General features: G+C 41.4%; 1 protein-coding gene across 9 annotated transcripts in view; it reads right to left on the bottom strand.

Moving 5' to 3' along the window:
* The window catches only part of PPP1R12B (protein phosphatase 1 regulatory subunit 12B), a 220815-nt gene that overhangs the window by 42438 nt on the left and 157619 nt on the right, over window positions 1–20758 (bottom strand). Inside the window, exon 1 of one of the 9 annotated variants that reach the window (XM_004756312.3) lies at window positions 3787–5058. The exons of the other annotated variants lie outside the window; for them this stretch is intronic. Within the exon in view, the coding sequence (XP_004756369.1) occupies window positions 3787–3888 (102 nt within the window). The 5' untranslated portion in view covers window positions 3889–5058. Of the gene's footprint in view, window positions 1–3786; window positions 5059–20758 lie in introns of those variants that run through there. 9 annotated transcript variants of the gene reach the window in all.

Genomic DNA, 20758 nt, shown 5'->3' with positions numbered 1-20758 from the left:
GGAGAATACTAGTTCTTTAATCTCTAGGCCAGCATTACATTTTTTTCTTAAAGATTTTATTTATTTATTTGACAGAGACACAGTGAGAGACACAGTGAGAGAAGGAACACAAGCAGAGGGGTGCGAAAGGGAGAAGCAGACTTCCTGCTGAGAAGGGAGCCTGATGCCGGGCTCCATCCCAGGATGCTGGGATCATGACCTGAGCCGAAGGCGGACACTTAATCGACTGAGCCACCTAGGAGCCCCCATTATTACATTTTTATACTATTTAAAAGGGTCCTAGTTTGCCAAGTACAGAACCACAGAATTATGTCATGTTAAAAGTATCAGAAGCTGATGAGAGTTGAAAAGTAAAGGTATGGGGGCGCCTGGGTGGCTCAGTGGGTTAAGCCGCTGCCTTCGGTTCGGGTCATGATCTCAGGGTCCTGGGATCGAGTCCCACATCGGGCTCTCTGCTCAGCAGGGGGCCCGCTTCCCTTCCTCTCTCTGTGATCTCTTCCCTTCCTCTCTCCTACTGTGATCTCTCTCTGTCAAATAAATAAATAAAATCTTTAAAAAAAAAAAAAAAGAAAAGTAAAGGTATGATGAGAGAGTTTCAGTTTTCTAGTACTGAGAAATCATCCTGTTGTTTGTTTTCTCGAGTTAAAATTCATACCTGTTTGAGTTACAGTTTACAGTTTGCCCAAGCTGCTGCTCGAACATCTGGCTAAGAGCAAGGGGTCCAAAACATGCTCCCCTGTGAATAGCCATTATTTAAAAATTCCCTTTGAGAGCATGTTCCGTATCTGAAAGCATTTAGTATTTAGCCTGTTTAGCAATAATAAAAAAAAAAAACACCATAAATATTTATATGCTGGCTCAAAATTTCAATCATTTGTTTTGAAAAATGTTGGATTCTTTGTGCAAGTTTTAGCAGAAAACCGAAGGTACACAAGTTTGCATGGGGAGAACAAGAGGTGTTCCGATCTTAACTCTGAAGATGACCACAGACATGTCCTTGAATCCTTACTCAAGTTTTTCTGCCTCTAAGAGAAATATGAAGACCTGTAGCCTACACAGTCTCAGGCTCTGTGGGATCCATGTTTCCATAAGCTCTGACTAGGATTCGAGAATCAGGCGTGGGAAAATCAGTAGAGCCTGTCAATTCCCTCCGTTGGTCTACAGATACCGTCTTCCTCCCTCCTGCAATTTCAGTTTCCTGGGTCCTCATTATGCCTGAATTTTGGATTCCCACAGCTATCCAAGCTTTTAACTGTCCTCTTTGACTCTAGAATGTCCTTAACCTTCCAATGTACTTGGTATGAAACCAGTGTTGTGGATAAATATGGGTTTTGAGGCCAGAGAGGCCACGCTCTGCTGCTTACTAGCTGAGTGATGTGGGGAAGCCACTTCTCTTCCATGTATCTCAGTCTCCTCACATGTAAAATGGTGAGAGCAACACTCACCTTTCAGGGTGGCTAGGGGTGAAACGCGGTAATGATGGTATAGCAGCAGCCAGTGCAGTAACTGGGCATCAGAACGCAAATGAGCGCAACATGGCCACCACAACACTAGTCATTAAAGAGCACCACATACAGAGTGAGAGGCGCGATGGTCACAGCATTCAAAACCAGTTAGCACCCTAGTTAGTTAGGACGTGAGAGTAAACTAGGCTACAGGGGACTCGTAGGAGATAAATCCTGGTTTTGTAACCTATTCAGCCTCCAAATTAGTCTTGCATATCCTTCACACTCTCAGACAGTAAAGACACAAGCAATGTAATAGAACATGAATGATATACAAAAATCAACAGTCTCCAGAGTAGAGCCCAAGGCTGTGTGGACCTAGAAGCTGGTCACAGTAAGTAGATGCTATTATGGGAATCCACAGCCACTGACCACTAACACTGGGACGCGGTCTCTTATTAAGGCCATCCATGTGCTGGTTTCCTGTAAATCCAAATTTTCAAATTCCGTCCCATGGTGACCTCTGTCTAAAAAGTCAGGGAATGGGGGTGGGGGGATGATGCAAAGAGGCTGGAAACGGTGGATGGCAGCTGTGAGGACTAAGACAAGAAGAAAGTAGTACTTAACTGTGAAGAAGAAATGGGTTCAAAGAGAAAAGGAAAAGGCACGTGTGTCGCCAAACAGATTTTGCTGAGTGCTCTGGGAACTGTGGTTACAGCAGTGAACAAATGTTAACGATGGGTTCTTTACACCAGTTTGGTAAGAGGGACAGGAACAAAGGGACACACTACTGAAGTAAAAGTGCTCCATTTTGTGGACCTCAGCTGGAGGCCACCAAAAAGTACCCAACAGCTGTTGAGGGGAAAGCATTCTGTGGCTGCTGTTGCTTCTTTTTAAATAACTGTATGTTTATAGTCCCTTTTATTTTTAATTAATATTAATTGAGAGAAAGAGAGAGGGAGAATGTATGTGTGTACAGGGGGCAGGGCACAGGGAGAAGGAGAGAGAACCCCAAGTAGGTTCCATGCTCAGTACGGAGCCCAACGCAAGGCTCTATCCCACGACACTGAGACCATGACCTGAGCTGAAACCAAGAGTTGGACACTCAACCAGCTGAGCCCCCGTGGTGCCCCACACTCTGTGGCTTCCTAGAAAGGAAAGGCAGCAGCCTATGGAACTCTCCCGGAACTCAACACGGGTGACATATACCCTGGAGCCTCCCACTCCTCTCACAGAAAGAAGTCATGAATGAAAGAGCTTTGTAACAATCCTTTTGGTATTCCGATAACTAAACATCCCAAGCTGATGTCCTAGACCAACATGTCACACACCAAATGCCACTCCATGGTAATTTATCCCATGAGAAAGACACTGAAAATGAATATAAAATAACTCAGAAATGCAGCAGTCAATTCTGGTTTCTCGCAGATATTTCCCCAACAGCTCCCCAAATAAGGAAGCTGTGACCATCATGCTTGTTATTCTGTATATGCAGTAGAGCACAATCTTGTTCCCTAGAAGGAACTGCTACCTTGCCTACTACCTAATATGCCCATCGGGCTTCTCATCGCTTGCTATTGGTAACAGTCCTCGCTTTGGTCAGTTTCCTATGGAGGCAATTTAAGACGCAAATTGCTTCCACAGAAATATGCACTTGAGAAAAAACTCAAGTGAATCTGCCTAGGACATTACAATCACCTCCCTACAGCTGGTTGTCAATAGCTAGGAGTTCTTTCTTTGCCTTTATAAGCAGGAAATCTCCTGTTGGTGACTGAGGAGTAAGAAAGACTCCAAGTGTCCATAATTCCTTGCTCTGTTTTGTTTTTTCTCTCTATCACTCAACGGACACATAAAACAGGCAAGGGCATATTCTCTCTCACATTCACGAGGAACTTGCACATAACTGAAGTTTAATGTATATAGTTTCATGACCATTTGGGAGCTTTTTCTCTAGAAGTATAGTATTGACCCACAAAAAAAAAAAAACAGGAAAGGGAGCAACTAAAAATAGCCACAGAAATTAAGAAATGTGTGTAAGATACAGTGACAAGGACTCTAAAATCTGTCAGACAGCTTACCAACTGATGGTTGAAAGCTAAAAGACAGAAACTGTAGTCTGACATAGTTAAATCTGGTTTTACTTAAGACTACAGTAAGTATTGTGAACCATAACCTCCTGCAGAAAAGCATACACGGTCTTTACTTGCAAATTTTCTTTTTTTCTTCTACCGATTCCCATATGCTCTGAAATGCCTTTGCTCTAAACTTAACTCCCCAAGTTACACACACATTCTCCACCTTTGACACAACTAGGAACATATGTAAATAAAATGCTGCTTACTCGGAGCGTCTTGGCAGTCGGGGAGGGAGAGGCTGGGGGAGAATCAGACTGAGATTTCCTATTCCGAGTGAATTCTTTACTTCGGGTATATAAAGAGGACATGGTTCCTCAGGATGGAGACAGATACTCAACCGCTGGATTCTTCACGTAACGCTGGGAAACTGGCCCTGCAGGTTACCCTCCCAGAATCTCTCCTTTTGATTTGATGCGAGAAGACTTTGGATAGAACTAAATAAAGGATAAAAGCCACCCTGTAAATTATAGTCTTGCACTCTGAACCAGTCCACAGTTAAACAGAGTCTGAGAGGCGTGTTCCATCAATATTTTCAGTCCAGCTTCAACCACAAGTGCTCGGGACTGGTAGCTTACGATGGAGAGTACTGCGTTGAGCCACACCTTTTCTGCCTAGATCGAGTCCTTGATTCTCCCAAAAGGACACTTCTTGGTGAGACTTGCTCCCCAATAAAACCTGACTCTAGTTTCCCGATGACACCGGATTAAATCCCAGAGGAAAGACGACCTTGGATCCTGCCGGAGGCGAGCCTGGGACGAACTACCGTCACTTTATCCAGAGGGAAGAAAGAGAAATCCTCTGGAAATCATGCTGTCTTTCCTTAGCTTGACTCCACTGGGCTGGAAGGGGTTTAGAACTGCCGTGATAATTCAGATTAAACAACTTAAAAAAACAAAAAACAAAAAACAAAACAAATAAGGAACCAAGAGTTTATGAGAAGGAAGCAATCGGAGGAAGTCAAGTTTCCCGAAGTCCTCCCAGACGAAGCTGCTTTTACATATAAACACTCACAGTCATACACACATCTTTTCCCCTCCCCTCTTCTATTTTCTGACATTCCAAATCCCTATTCGCTCAGCGAGGAATGCTGGAGAAGAGCCAAGGGCAAAGATTCACTTTCAACTCAGAATTCGGGTTGCCACTTGCAGGAGGAAAAGAAAGCCTGCCAGCTTCTAGGAATAAAGAGAGGCTCTTTGGGGACATGCTCAGGAGCGAACCCCACCAAACCTTCTGGTACCACTGTTTCAGTAAGAGTGAGCCGCCGTTTCAACGCTGATTTCTCCTAACAGTGAGTTAAATATGAGAATGGGGACTTTTCAACTTCTGGATCTCTTCAGTAACAAAGCCCTGACAGACACATCAGTCAGAGCACCTTCAGGCCCTTTGTGTTTCACTTTAATGACATATCGTTCTGGCTGCACAAGGAAGCCCAGCAAACTGAAACTCTGGCCCACTGCAAAGGAATCTCTCTGTACAGCAGAGACTTTAATGCCTGAGTCTCTGAGTATTCAGCTTACCAGAGTTTTCCAAAATGCCGCAATCAGGGAAGAACAAGACAGGAAAGGGGCTCAGGTAAGGGGAAAGAAAGGGTCAGAAATGAAGAGAGAAAGCAGAGACAGGAGCGGAAATGCAAGACTACAGGACTGAGTTATCCACAGGCACAACCAAGAGTTAAAAAAAAAGGAATTTATTTTCTTAGTGTTGAAGGTTCTTGGATTTGGCCTTGAAACATCTCAAATTTAATCTTTTGCACTCTGTTGTCATCACTACCCTATCCAACATTTCTAGGCCAAATGCTTTCTAAGCCAGTGGATTTAGCCCCAAAGTGACAACTCACTTCTCTCTGGGCTCTTGGAAACTCTATCCTGCCCTTCCTTTTCCTACACGAAATTTATACTTTTTCCTTCAAATCTTCCCAGCATGCCACTCTTTTTCCCTCTAATTATCTTGACATTTTCCTTATTCTTATGACAAATTTTGTGAAATTAAATGAAGGGAAGTGATAAGCTACTTGGGGGTTGGTCTGAGGAATACAGGTTGATAAGGGTTTATTAGGAGAGGTCTTAATTCATTCCCAATCTAAAAAAACTTAAGCAGACTAATTAATTTTACCACAAACCAGAACTATACTGTGTCTGAAAGGCCAATTATCTTGGGAATTCAGATCTATGAATCTTACATTTTAGATCCTACTTATACAATTAATCTCATCTGATAAGAGTGAGTTTTTCTCTATTACATCTCTTCACTTAGAAAAGAAATATTGATGTAAACCTAAATAGTAACAGTCTCATAACAAGCATGATTGTCTAGGGAAAGATTAGGAGGGATACTTTTTCACTTGGAAGAATGAAAGTCATCAGGTTACATTATTCCTCAAAGACATGGCAAGGGGCGCCTGGGTGGCTTAGTAGGTTAAAGCCTCTGACCTCGGCTCAGGTCATTATCCCAGGGTGCTGGGATCGAGCCCCACACCAGGCGTGGGCTCTCTGCTCAGCAGGGTGCCTGCTTCCCTTCTCTCTCTGCCTGCCTCTCTGCCTACTTTTTTTTTTTTTTAAAGATTTTATTTATTTATTTGACACAGAGAGAGATCACAAGTAGGCAGAGAGGCAGGCAGAGAGAGAGAGTGAAAGAGAGAGAGAGAGAGAGAGAAGCAGGCTCCCCATCGAGCAGAGAGCCCGATTCGGGGCTTGATCCCAGGACCCTGGGATTACGACCTGAGCTGAAGGCAGAGGCTTTAACCCACCGAGCCACCCAGGTGCCTCTCTCTGCCTTCTTGTGATCTCCGTCTGTCAAATAAATAAATAAAATCTTAAAAAAGAAAGAAAGAAAGAAAGAAAGAAAGACATGGCAAGAATAAGTCTGATCAGTCAGTTTCTTTCTTTCTTTTTTTTTTTTTTTAAAGATTTTTTATTTATTCATTTGACAGAGAGATCACAAGTAAGCAGAGAGGCAGGCAGAGAGAGAGGAAGGGAAGCAGGCTCCCTGCTGAGCAGAGAGCCCGATGCGGGACTCGATTCCAGGACCCTGAGATCATGACTTGAGCCGAAGGCAGCGGCTCAACCCACTGAGCCACCCAGGCGCCCCCTGATCAGTCACTTTCTGACCTGTTTCTGTAAGGTTTATACAGTGATTTCATTACTCCTTGGCAACTAAACAGGAAATGTAAAAGCCTATTACTCCCAACTATTATTCCTGTCTCTTTTTCTTTCTTTCTTGTATCAGCTTCTAGGCAGTGGTAAACTCTTTTATATTTTAAAGTGTTTTGGGGTACCTGGGTGGCTCAGTTGGTTCGGCGTCTGACTTCAGCATGGGTCATGATCCCCGAGTTCTGGGATCAATCCCCAAAAAGGGATCCCTGTTCAGTGGAAAGCCTGCTTCTCCCTCTCCTGCAGCCCCTTCCCCCCACTCATGCTCTCTTGTTCACTCTCTGTCTCTCAAATAAAAACATAAAATCTTAGGGGAAAAAAGTGTTTTAACATACGTTATCTCACCTGATCTTCTCAACACCAAGAGGCAATAACCTGGTCTAGCTAGGGGACTGGCTTTATACAGGAGGGTTGAGCAAATAAACAAACATATTAAGGCTAATGGGTGCTAGGTTTCTCAATGTTGGCGAAGGCAGGTATAAAAGAAAAGGGAAACCTAGGATAAACCTTGTGATACACAGGATTGAAGGTATTGGTGTGAACAAGTGATCTGCAATATATACAGACATAAACAACGAAAGATGTAAGAATGTGGGGCACCTGGGTGGCTCAGTGGGTTAAGCCTCTGCCTTCGGCTCAGGTCATCATCTCAGGGTCCCAGGATCAAGCCCCACATCGAGCTCTCTGCTCAGCAGAGAACCTGCTTCCCTCCCTCTCTCTGCCTGCCTCTCTGCCTACCTGTGATCTCTCTCCCTCTGTCAAATAAATAAATAAAATCTTAAAAAAATACGCAAGGATGTGTGTGTGCACATGTGTCTAAGTAAATACATCTATATGTGTATTTCCTTCCTCTGTGCACTGAGACATGTGGGAAGACCGACACTCTAGCAGCATTTTGCACATCTAGTGCCCAGATTGTTGTTTCTACATGCCATTCTCCATTAGGAACGGGGGTCCCTGGAGAAATGACTAATTCCAGAGTTGGGGCAGGGATAGAAAATGAGCCTGGGTCTCTTGTGTCGGAAAGTAAGGAAGCACTTTACAATAATGGGAACATGACAAAAGGACACAGAGACCTGCTTAAAAAGCCAAACCTGGGGGCACCTGGGTGGCTCCGTCGTTAAGCATGTGCCTTCAGCTCAGGTTATGATCCCAGGATCCGGGGATCGAGCCCCACATTGGGCTCCCTTCTAGGCAGGAAGCCTGTTTCTCTCTCTCCTACTCTCCCTGCTTGTGTTCCTGCTCTCTCTCTCTCAAGAAAATAAAAATCTTTAAAAAAAAGCCAAACCTAAAACAATCTGAGCATCAAAATAAATATAATAGTGAGAAATTACAACCCAATGAACAAAATAAAAACCCATGAGCACACATTAATATAAATAAATGAATGATAAAAAGAAATGAGGACAGAAAGTTCTTCCTTACAATAGAATGCCTACTAATAAATGGAGAAGAAGTAATGAAATTAGAAAAATGACCATTTTGCAAAATCAATCCAAGAAAGGAACATAGTGGATACCAAAGATAGATAAATACAGGATGAGGAACTAGATTTTACACAATCTCACAGTATTGCCTTATAAAATATTTATTAATCACAAAGGAGGAAAAGGGAGCTTTACTGTGGAGAAACCTAGCGGACACTACCTTAATCAGGTGACCAAAGCTCAGCACTACCAGTAATTGGACAAATTGTTAGAACACAATGAGCAAAGGATCACTTTTGCGACACTGTAAAAAAGGCATAAATTGGGTATACTTATGAGGAACCACTGGGCCCAAACTGAGGGACATACATGACAGGCCTGTTATATTAAAAGATACCAAGGTTGGGGTGCCTGGGTGGTTCAGTCAGTTAAGAGTCTGCCTTCAGGGTCCTGGGATCACACCCCTGCGTGGTACTTCCCACTCAGCAGGAAGACTGCTTCTCCCTCTCCCTTTCCCCCTGCTTGTGTGCTTTCTCTTTCTGTCAAATAAATAAATAAAATCTTGAAAACAAAGCAAAACCCCAAAAACAACATCATGAAAGGCAAGGGAAGGATCAAACTAGAGAGACATGAGAATCAGGTCTAATGTGAGATCCTGTACTGGATCCTTTTGCTACAAAGAACATCATTGGGACAAGTGGAAAAATTTGAATGTGGTCTCCGGGTGAAGAATATATAAGGGTTTTGGACTATTTTTTTTTTTAAAGATTTTATTTATTTGAGAGAGAGCGAGAGAGAGCGAACAAGAAAGCACGAGAGGGGGAGGAGCAGAAGGACAAGCAGACTCCAGGCTGAGCAGGGAGCCTGACACAGGGCTCCTTCCCAGGATCACGACTGAACTGAAGTCAGACGCTTAATCGACCAAGCCAGCCAGATGCCCCTGTACTATTCTTTCTTTCTTTTATTTTTTAAAGGATTTTATTTATTTACTTGACAGAGAGATCACAAGTAGGCAGAGAGGCAGTCAGAGAGAGAGGGGGAAGCAGGCTCCCTGCCAAGCAGAGCGCCCAATGCGGGGCTCGATCCCAGGACCCCAAGATTACGACCTGAGCCAAAGGCAGAGGCTCAACCCACTGAGCCACCCTGGCACCCCGCCCCTGTATTATTCTTAAAATATTTCCGTTAGTTTGAAATTGTTTCAAAATAAAAAGTTAAAAAATACCCACCCAGTTCTGTTGTATTATAAAGGTGGGAAATGGGGGCAAACGAGGTAACGTCTTTTAACTCCAGAGAACTTTCAAAACATAGTCTCTCATTACAGATATAATTAAGATTTTGCGTTCACCAAAGAATGGATTTGTTAATAGCAGTAAGCAATCACTTGGGCTAAAGCACAAGGAACTAGGTGACCATGAATCAACTTAGTGGTTCACAAACCAGATCAATAAAAAGTGAAACAGAGGGTGCCTGGGTGGCTCAGTAGGCTAAGGCCTCTGCCTTTGGCTTGGGTTGTGATCCCAGGGTTCTGGGATTGAGTCCCACATCAGGCTTTCTGCTCAGCAGGGAGCCTGCTTCCCTTCCTCTCTCTCTGCCTGCCTCTCTGCCTACTTGTGATCTCTGCCTGTCAAATAAATAAATAAAATCTTAAAAAAAAACAACAACAGTGAAACAGAATAGCAAATTCCAGAGTAAATTACACATGAAGTAAGGGTATGCTTTCATGGAACCATTGTTTCTGTTAGACAGAATACATCTATATGTATCCTGGGTCATAGTGTAAAATGGATTTCTTACTGTGGGTCATGGTCAAAAAGTCTGAAAGCACAGAACAAAGAGCCAGTACAAGTCTTTCACTGGGAAGAAGCCAAAGAGTAGTTTCTACTCTGGCCTGATAGGACTCTCATTGTTGAGTTATCAAATTGACAAAAGATATGTGCTTCGAACTCAATTTGACCCAATATTATATTGCTTGATCAGTAAAATCTGAAAATACAAGAAGTCACTATTTATTAAATAAAATTTTCTTTTTTGGTGGGATTTGGCGGACAAACACCAGAGAATGATTTTATTATGGTTGATAAATTTCCCAGAAACATCTCTAGTGTCAGACTCAGAGTTTCACCTTACAAACACTAAGTTTGTACTTAGTGCACCCTGCAAATCCTCTGTGTGGTCTAAGGCACGAATGGAGATTCCTTGAATGTCACTGAAGGGTTTTAACTAGAGGAACCAGTATACCCCTGATTATCATCTCAAACAGGTATGCTTGGAATTCCAACTCTTTTTTTTTTTCCTAGTTGAAGAACACAGATCCCCCTTTTCCCCAATAAACTCATAATTCAAGATCAACAGTGTTCATTACCATATGAACAGGGAGACTGTAGTTAGAATTTGTAAGCATATTACATTTTGGGTATTAAACATGGTATTATTAAGTTCACAGGAAAAAAACCATTTTAGATACTCTGCTTGCTGTATTTGTTCTTCCACACTGACTAGGAGCCTGTAGAAGGGGTCCTGATGCTTACCCAGGACAGATTAAAAATATATATTTTTAAAAAAAACTTAATCTGGTAAAGATTTGAATAGGGCAAGGACTAGGAGTATATAAGGACAGAGAGAATGTGAAGACACAGGTGAGATAATAGCCAGCTAGAAAGAACATAATTTGCTCTTTGGTTCAGAGCCAAACTAGTTTTATTTTTTTAAAGATTTATTTACTTAACAGAGAATGAGAAATCACCAGTAGGCAGAGAGAGAGGGGTAAGCAGGCTTCCTATGGAGCAGAGAGCCCAATGCAGGGCTCGATCCCAGGACCCTGAGATCATGACCTGAGCCAAAGGCAGAGGCTTAACCTACTGAGCCACCCAGGTGCCCCCCAAACTAGTTTTTTAAAATTCCTGAGGGCACAGTAGACAAATGTAAATGGATGTGAATTGGAAAGGCATGGATATACCTGCAGAATTATGTTCAACTATGAACTGCTTAAAGTAAACCTCATAATTCTTTTTTTTTTTAAGATTTTATTTATTTATTTGATAGACAGAGATCACAAGTAGGTAGGGTAGCAAGGCAGAGAGAGAGGAGGAAGCAGGCTGAGCAGAGAGCCTATGCGGGACTCGATCCCAGGACCCTGGGATCACGACCTGAGCTGAAGGCAGAGGCTTTAACCCACCGAGCCACCCAGAAGCCCCTAAACTTCATAATTCTATTAGATTGTAAAACCCACAGAGGCTTTATTTTATCATTGTCTAGGTCACAGAAAAACTAATCTCTTAGAATTAGTCACTTTTAAAATGAAAATGATCTCAGAGTGGTTTCACAATCTCAAATGGTCCCTATCTATACCTTCCAAACTCTTGTTAAAAAAAGGAAATACAGTAACAGAATTAAGTTCTGAAGTGCTTCTGGCAAAGGGGATCAGAAAAGACCTATTAGCACTTGTGAATGTCAGATTTGAGTCTGAACTATGAGATGTTTAAGTCAATAAATAAATGTTGTCTGACTATAGTCAGAAACATCAGGCCTAGATTTTACTGATGGGGTCCCACACCTGAAACTCAATCATCTAGAACTTTAATCTCTAAAATTCTATTTTTCATAGTGCCAAAAGAATCCTTTCCCATCACCATTTCATCAGATCTAGCAAAAGTAGGGGGCGCCTGGGTGGCTTAGTCAGTTAAGTGTCTGCCTTTGGCTCAAGTAATAATCCCAGGGTCCTGGGATTGAGCCCCGAGGCAGGCTCCCTGCTCTGCAGGGAGTCTGCTTTTCTCTCTCCCTCTGCCCCTCCCCCGGCTTGTGATCTCTCCCTCTCTCTCAAATAAATAAAATCTTAAAAAAAAAAAAAAGAAAGCATAGGAAAGTTCCTCTTGGAAGGTAAGCCTGGATTCCAAACCACAAGGTCTTCAAAGCTTAAAGGACATTGTTAAATTGGCAGACATTACCTAGTCTTCCAAAAAAATTTTTATGCTGCTTTTGGCAAATCAATTTTTTTTTTTTTTTGGGTAGCTTAGTTTATAAACTTCTAAGTAGCCACAATATACAGTATTTCATTTATTTTTTTTTTAAAGATTTTATTTATTTAACAGAGAGAGAGAGAGATCACAAGTAGGCAGAGAGGCAGGCAGAGAGAGAGGAGGAGGTAGGCTCCCCGCAGAGCAGAGCGCCCAATGTGGGGCTCAATCCCAGGACCCTGAGATCATGACCTGAGTTGAAGGCAGAGGCTTTAAGCCACTGAGCCACCCAGGTGACCATTATACAGTATTTTAGTTTAGATTTAGGGAAGAAGGTAATGAGTCAAATATTAACAATTAAAAACTATAAATAGTTTAAGATCCCTGTTCCTCCTTTTGGAACTAAGAGTTTAAAATAGAGCAATCATTTTCAGCCCCATTTATGAATATAAGGGCCAAAGAAAATATTTTATTTATTTACTTACTTATTTTTTAAAGATTTTATTTATTTATTTATTGTCAGAGAGGGAGAGAGAGAGGGCACAAGCAGGGGGATTGGCAGGCAGAGGGAGAAGCAGGCTCCCCACTGAGCAGGGAGCCTGATGCAGGACTCCATCCCAATCATGACCTGAGCAGAACATAGACACTTAACCGATTTAGCTACCCTGGTGTCCTGAAAAAAATTTTTTTTTTAAGATTTTACTTATTCATTTGACAGAGAGAGATCACAAGTAGGCAGAGAGGCAGGCAGAGAGAGAGAGAGGGAAGCAGGCTCCCTGCTGAGCAGAGAGAGCCCGATGCGGAACTCGATTCCAGGACCCTGAGATCATGACCTGAGCCGAAGGCAGCGGCTTAACCCACTGAGCCACCCAGGTGCCCCTGAAAACATTTTTATTTTTAATCATCAACTGATACTTTTCTTCCACTAATCTATTACTATTAAGTACTTACTCCATGCAAGGTATTATTAGGGTTATATAAAGTTCTTTAAGACATGACTGTTGTCTTCAAAGAGATTATAGGAAATCTCAAAATTTACATAACGACAAAGTGAGGACCCATACTGCTAAATTAATAATTAGCACCACAATGAGATATCACCTCGCACCAGTCAGAATGGCTATTATAGAAAAAACAAGAAATAACAAGTGTTGGGGCATCTGGGTGGCTCAGTGGGTTAAAGCCTCTGCCTTCGGCTCAGGTCATGGTGCCAGGGTCCTGGGATCAAGCCCCACATCAGGCTCTCTGCTCAGTGGGGAGCCTGCTTCCTCCTCTCTCTCTGCCTGCCTCTCTGCCTGCTTGTGATCTCTGTCTGTCAAGTCAAATAAATAAATAAAACCTTAAAAAAAAAAAAGAAATAACAAGTGTTGGTGAGAACGTGAAGAAACGGGAACCCTCATGCCTGTTGGTGGGAATGTAAACTAGTGCAGCTACTGTGGAAAACACTATAAAGGTTTCTCAAAAACCTAAAAATAAAAATACTATATGCCATAAAAAAGAATGAACTCTTGTCATTTGTTATAACATGGATGGACCTATAGGGTATTATGCTTAGTGAAATAAGTCAGACATAGAAAGACAAATACTGTACAATTTCACTTACATGTGGAATTTAAAAAACACAAAAACAAAAAACAGAACAGATTTATAAATACAGAGAACAAAATGACAATTGCCAGAAGAGGAGGGTTGGGGGGTAGCCAAAACAGGTGAAAGGGATTAAGAGGTACGAACTTCCAGTTATGAAATAAACAAGTCACTGAGATGAAAAGTACAGCATCAGGCGTGTAGTCAGTAATACTGTAATAACTTTGTATGGTGACAGATGGTGACTATTCACTGTGGCATGGCCTGATGTATTGTCAAATCGCTATGCTGTACATCAGAAACTAATATAACACTGTAGGTGAACTATACTTCAATTAAAAAAAAAAAAAAGGGGCACCTGGGTGGCTCAGTGGGTTAAAGCCTCTGCCTTCAGCTCGGGTCATGATCTCAGGGTCCTGGGATCAAGCCCCGCATCAGGCTCTCTGCTCCACAGGGAGCCTGCTTCCTCCTCTCTCTCTCTGCCTGCCTCTCTGTCTACTGGTGATCTCTGTCTGTCAAATAAATAAATAAAATCTTTAAAAAAAAAAAAAAAAAAAAAAAAGAATTGTAAAGGGCACCTGGGTGGCTCAGTGGGTTGAGAGACTGACTCTTGGTTTTGGCCAAGGTCAGGACCTCAGGATCCTGAGATCGAGCCCTGCATCAGGCTCTGCACTCAGAAGAGTTTGTTTTTTTTTCTCTCTCTCTCTTTTTTTGTCTCTTCTTCTCCCTCTGCCCCTCCCTCGATCTGGCACTCTCAAAATAAATAAATATTTAGGAAAAAAAAGCAACTGTAAACATAAAAAATAAAAGTCAAAAAACCCAATCAAGCCCTACTCTTCCGTGTGATCTCAGTGTAATATCTAACTTCACACTAAACAAAGAAGCTGTTTCTGAAGGCGACCATCACAAGCACGCAGCCAAGTCAGAAGAGCAGTGAGAGTGAGAGTGGTGCATTTACTCCTCCGTTATTTTTTTGTTGTGTTGAGTGAGAGCTATGCACCTACTTCTCCACTGCTGTTCTGACTACTGGGCATCTGGAGGGGCCACAAGCATTACTTGGGGGAAAAGGGATATATGAGAAGTTCTGAAGGGAACAGGAAGTTGTCACATAACTCCTTTGTCCTTCCATTTTCCCATCTTAATCCTCATTTTTAATGTATGTGATATGAAAATCTTCCCCCTTCTTTGAGGATGGGGAAGATCAATGATGGGAACTCATGTTTCATGATTCTTTCTGCGGAATGCTCTTGAGTGAGGCAGACATATTAGGGATTTTACTGTGAAATGACTCTCTTACCCTCAACTTCTCCTTTGAAATGAATCACTGCAGAGTGAAGAGTCAATCGGCCTTCATTACAATATAAGGAAATAAAGAGCAGAAGGAAGTCATGCAATTCTTTCCATTTAATAAAGGGCTTTTGACATGTGTTCTTTATGAAAAAGCAATAAAAGCTAAAAATCAGACCAACAAAACACAACCACTAAAAGGCTTGTGTATAGTCTGGTGGGTTGCAGAGGGAAGGAGCAGAAGATGATGCCATTTTGAGGTACAAGGTAGGAACACAGAAGCAAAGTGAGATAAGACCTACAAGTTGTTTAGCATGGAGTTCACCAGTTTTTATTAGTCTACAGCACATTTCCCATGTTGCTCTCATACACTTAAATAATGTCCCAGTGTTATAAAAGTTTAAATCCCAGAAACTCACTTAAGCGTAAGGGATTATTACAGATCCTTTAAGAAACCTGTCCCAGAATTAGTTTGTAGGTTTTGTGTTTTGCAATTAATTTTAAAGTGAGTAACAGAAAAGGACAAAGAGAAGTGAGAAGCTACCTCCTTTTTTATGTGAATTAACTTACGTAGTTTTTCCTCTATTCACACTTTCTTTGTAGGCCGTATCTGATAGCAACAGCAGTTAAGTAAAGTTAGGTGGGGCAACTCAGAACAGGAGTGGAGGTTTTTTCCAAGGGTACTGGTGGGAGTGGGGGCAATTCTCCCTTAGGGGCATGTGCAAACATGTGGGGACACTGGCTCTCACAGAGACTGCCGAGTGCTAGCAGCATTTAGCAGGCCAGGGTCAGGGATGCTCAAAATGTGCCCTGCTCTGCTCCAGACAGAGCCACACGAGGAAGGAGTAACTACTCTGTCAAAATGCTCACAATACCCTGATCAGTCAAAATGTTGCAACTGATCAGAAGCACTAACAGAGCAAATTAAATCTTTTTTGATTAGCTTAAAAGTAGCCCAAAGGGTGCTCTCTGGTTATATGGCTGGTTAAACACTAAGTACTTAAAACAGTGTAACTTATCTAAACCTTTTGTTAAAACTATATATACTCAGTAAAGAGTAAAGAGTTGTTTTACTTTTTTATTAATATTTTTTATTTTTTGAGAGAGGGAGAGAGAGAGAGCATGCACACTGGTTGGGGTGGGAGGGGGGTAGGGAATAGGGAGAGGGAGAGAGAATCTAAAGCAGGCTCCATGCCCAGTGCAGAGCCCAATTTGGGGCTCAATCCCATGACCCTAAGACCATGACCTGAGCCACAAAGAGCCAGTCACTTAATCGACTAGGCCATCCAGTGCCCCAAGAGTTGTTTTAAAAAGTTATCTTAATACAGTTACTTAAAAAAGTCAAGGAAAGGGGTTGCCTGGGTAGCTCAGTCAGTTAAGTGTCTGCCTTCAGCTCAGGTCATGATCCCAGGATCCTGGGATAGAGACCCCACATCGGGCTCCCTGCTCAGCAGGGATTCTGCTTTTCCCTCTCCCTCTGCCTTTCCCCCTACTCATGTGTGTGCTCTCTCAAATAAATGGATAAAATTAAAAAAAAAAAAAACCAAGGAAAATGATGCTGAATAATACCATATTTTTTATAATACCCTAATATACTTAATTATACTTTAGAGTAGTCTTTAAAATAAATTTGTTTGGTGCACAAAGATATGTTTGATATTTATGTTGTGCTTATAATCTGTATATCAGGCAAATTGTACTACCATCTGGTGGCAACATGCCTTAAACTAAGCCTCAGTATTTGGCAATAATGAGTTTCTTGACAATGTAAACTACAACTTAAAAACAAATTATAAACACAAAGGTTCAGAAATTCTATCTTAAGTTCAAGTTTTTTAACTGTCATCAGCCTGATTTATTATTTTTTGTAATATTTTGGTAACTTTCTTTACAGCCTATCAATTTGGCTGAATCTTCCATCAGGTGGTAAGAAAAGGAACAATATTTCCCATCATTAGTAATGGCAGAGTTTTAAGGAAAAAGGTCATTATAAAAGAAAAGCAATCTATGTGTGGTTCATGTAGAAGTTTTAAATCTTTCATAACTGTGAGTTTATAGTTGGTCCAGATATAAAATCTGCTCCACTCATCTAGGTTTACTAAGACTACTACTCCATAGCATTAAAAATGTAGTTAGAAACTCAACACTTGGGACGCCTGGGTGGCTCAGTGGGTTAAGCCTCTGCCTTCCACCGGCCCAGGTCATGATCTCAAGGTCCTGGGATGGAGCTCCACATTGGGCTCTCTGCTCAGCAGGGAGCCTGCTTCTCCCTCTTTCTCTGCCTGCTGCTCTACCTGCTTGTGATCTCTCTCTGTCAAATAAATAAAATCTTAAAAAAAAAAAAAAGAGAGAAAACTCAACACTTTATTTTCTTATGCTAGTACAGATCCTGGAAAAGCCACCAAGGAAGCTTCCTAGTCTACAACGAACTGGCACGCACCTTTCTGCTTTGCAGGTACTGCTGACATACACAGCATCAATGGGTGTCCATATGCTTTATGAGCTGTCTGTGTGCCGTGTATATATGCTCTATGTTCATGCTCTCTGCTAAAAATACTTCAAAATAGTTGGAAATGGAAGATGCCACTGCACTGCTATAGGTTTAGTTTCTAATGCCCTCATTTCTCTTACACTCAAATTATTTTCTTCTGTGCCAAGTGAATCCTCTCCATATCCAATTTTTCCTTTTTCTGCTTTTCTCATTTCCACTGGACCTAAGTTTGCCCCTTCACCAGGGATCTGCCAGAGGAAGTTTAAGCTTTGGTTCTGGCTAAAAAGTACAGCTATAACTCTGAAGAGGACATAAAAGATTCTCCCTATATCTAAGGTACAAGAGATTAAAAAAAAAAAAAAAGAAAGCCATTCATTACAGAGAAAAAGTTGAAAGATAAAACACTTCATAGGGAGAGTACTATTCTTTGCCCAAATTATTTTTGCCCATGGCAGGTAAAGAACAGTCTGTTTAATAAGAAATCCATTTCAAACCCCCACACCATAACATCATTCAGAAACACGGCTCCTTTAGTCAGCCATGGTTGGTTGGGGGGGACAATTCCCAGGGTACTTAAGTTAATGGTCCTGTCAACCCCGTCATTCCCACATTGCAGTGCCAATGTAATTCCACATAAACACAATTATGTGGAGGCAAACACTGCTGTAGAATATAAATATACTGCTACGTATGCATTTCTCCGAGAAACACAACGTATAACACTCATGAGGCATGGCAATGTTTGTAGCAAAGAGGACCAAAGTGGGGATCAAATTAATTAGATTCCTGGAGTGTGTTGCTTAGCATGCAGTTCCAGAAAGAACTAAGCTCCATGATGACTGACTGATTGACTGGCATATATAGAACCAAATATTGCTTTGAGCACAAAGGGCATATAAGAACTAATATTTGAGTGTGCTGGGCACTGTTCTAATCAGTTTGTGAGATGCTGCATGTAATGTTACTATCTGGGCTAGTCAATTTGGGTGCTGATAACAATGCATTATTGGAGTTAAGGTCATAGTCTCTATACGGTTAGTTAACACATATTTAAACAAACAAACCAAAAAATAAAATTACCTTTTCCATAACAGACTACTGGTGACCTAGCTATCTTACAAATGTATACCACTGGTCCTAATACAAACTGAGAGTACATAATACCTATCATTAAAACTGGAATCAAAACTCTAAGAGCAAAGCAAATCTGTTTTTAAAAAATATTTTATTTATTTATTTGAGAGAGAGGAAAAAGAGAGAGAGAGAGAGCAAAAGGGGGGTAGGGGCAGAGGCAGAGACTCTCAAGACTCTGTGTGGAGCACAGGGCCTGACACAGGGCTCGACCTCAAGACCCTGAGACTTTGACCTGAGCCAAAACCAAGAGTCAGATGCACAACTGACTGCACAAGCAGGCGCCCGGAAAGCAAATCTATTTTTAACCATCCAGAAGGATGATCACGAAGTCTGATGGTCCAACTAGAGAAACCTGTATCACCTAGATACAGTCAAATGTCTTTTTTGGTTACATTTTAAATATTCTGAGTACAGCAGATACACAATGTTACAACAGTTTCAGGTGTATAACAGTGATTTGACAAGTTTATACTTTATGCTATGTTCACCACAAGTGTAGCCACCATCTGTCCTCATACATCACTATTACAATTTCATAGACTCTATCGTTTATGCTGTGCCTTTTATTCCCATGGCATAGTCCATTTGTAACTGAAAGTCTTATCTTCTAACCCTTTCCCTTCTGGCAACCGTCGGTTTGTTCTTGGTATTTATGGATCTGATTCTGCTTTTTATTTTTTATTCATTTGGTTTTTTGTTTTGTTTCTTTAGATTCTACGAATGAGTGAAACCACATGGTATTTGTCTTTCATCTCAGTCTGACTTATTTCACTTAGCATAATAGCCTCTAGGTCCAAATCATGTTATTTCCAATGGCAGAAGCTCATCTTTTCTTATGGCTGCATAATATTCCATGGCACATGTGTGTGTGTGTATATATATATATATATACACACACACACAAATACACACACTCACATCTTCCTCATCTGTTCATCTATTAATGGACACTTAGGCTGCTTCCATACCTTGGCTGTTGTAAATAATGCTGCAATAAACATGGGATGCATATTATCTTTTCTTTCTTTTTTTTAAAGATTTTTATTTATTTATTTGAGAGAGAGACAGTGAGAGAGAGCATGAGAGGCGAGAAGGTCAGAGGGAGAAGCAGACTCCCCATGGAGCTGGGAGCCTGATGCGGGACTCGATTCCGGGACTCCAGGACCATGACCTGAGCCGAAGGCAGTTGCTTAACCAACTGAGCCACCCAGGCGCCCTGCATATATCTTTTCTAATGAGGTGTTTTTTTTTTTTTTTAAATACCGCAATAGCAGAATTACTGAATCAGATGGTATTTCTATTTTTAATTTTTTGAGGAACTTCCAGTTTTCCAAAGGGGCTGTACCAACTAACATCCTCATCAATAGTGTGTAAGGGTTCCCTTTCTCTCTATATCCTTGTGAACACTTGCTAAATCTTGTGTTTCACATTTTAGCCACTCTAACAGGTATAAGGGGGTATCTCATTATGGTTTTGATTTGCATTTCCCTGATGATTAGTAATGCTGAACATCTTTTCCTGTGTCTGTTGGCCATCTTTGGAAAAATGTCTATTCTGGTCCTCTGACCATTTTTTACTCTGATTTGTGTGTGTGTGTATGTATGATGAGTTGTATAAGTTCTTTAAATATTTTGGAGATTTCGGATATATCACATTTGCAAACATCACCCCCTCAGTGTGTTGTCCTTTTGTTTTGTTGATGATTTCCTTTGCTGTGCAAAAAGCTTTTTATTTTGATGTAGTCCAAATTGATTATTTTTACTTTTGTTTACCTTGCTTTAGGAGACGTATCTAGACATATCATTATGGCCAAGTCAGAGAAATTACTGCCTGTGTTCACTTCTTCAATTTTTATGGTTTTAGATCTCACATTTAGGTTTTTAATCCATTCTAATTAGTCAAATATCCATATTGTTCCAGTCCTTAGTCCTCTTTTTTTTCTTTAAAGTGTTTATTTATTTATTTATTTGTCAGAGAGAGAGAGAGAGAGCGAGCACAAGCAAGCGGGTGGGCAGTAGGCCGAGAGAGAGCAAGGAGCCCGATGCAGAACTCAATCTCAGGACCCTGGGATCATGACCTGAGCAGAAGGCAGATGCTCAACCAACTAAGCCACCAAGGCATCCCTTTAGTCCCCTTTCCATCATGTCATA

The sequence above is a fragment of the Mustela putorius genome, unplaced genomic scaffold, assembly GCF_011764305.1.
Source record: "Mustela putorius furo isolate JIRA1106 unplaced genomic scaffold, ASM1176430v1.1 tig00000508_pilon_pilon_pilon, whole genome shotgun sequence".
NCBI lineage: Eukaryota > Metazoa > Chordata > Mammalia > Carnivora > Mustelidae > Mustela > Mustela putorius.
This window is presented reverse-complemented; position numbering and strand designations above follow the sequence as displayed.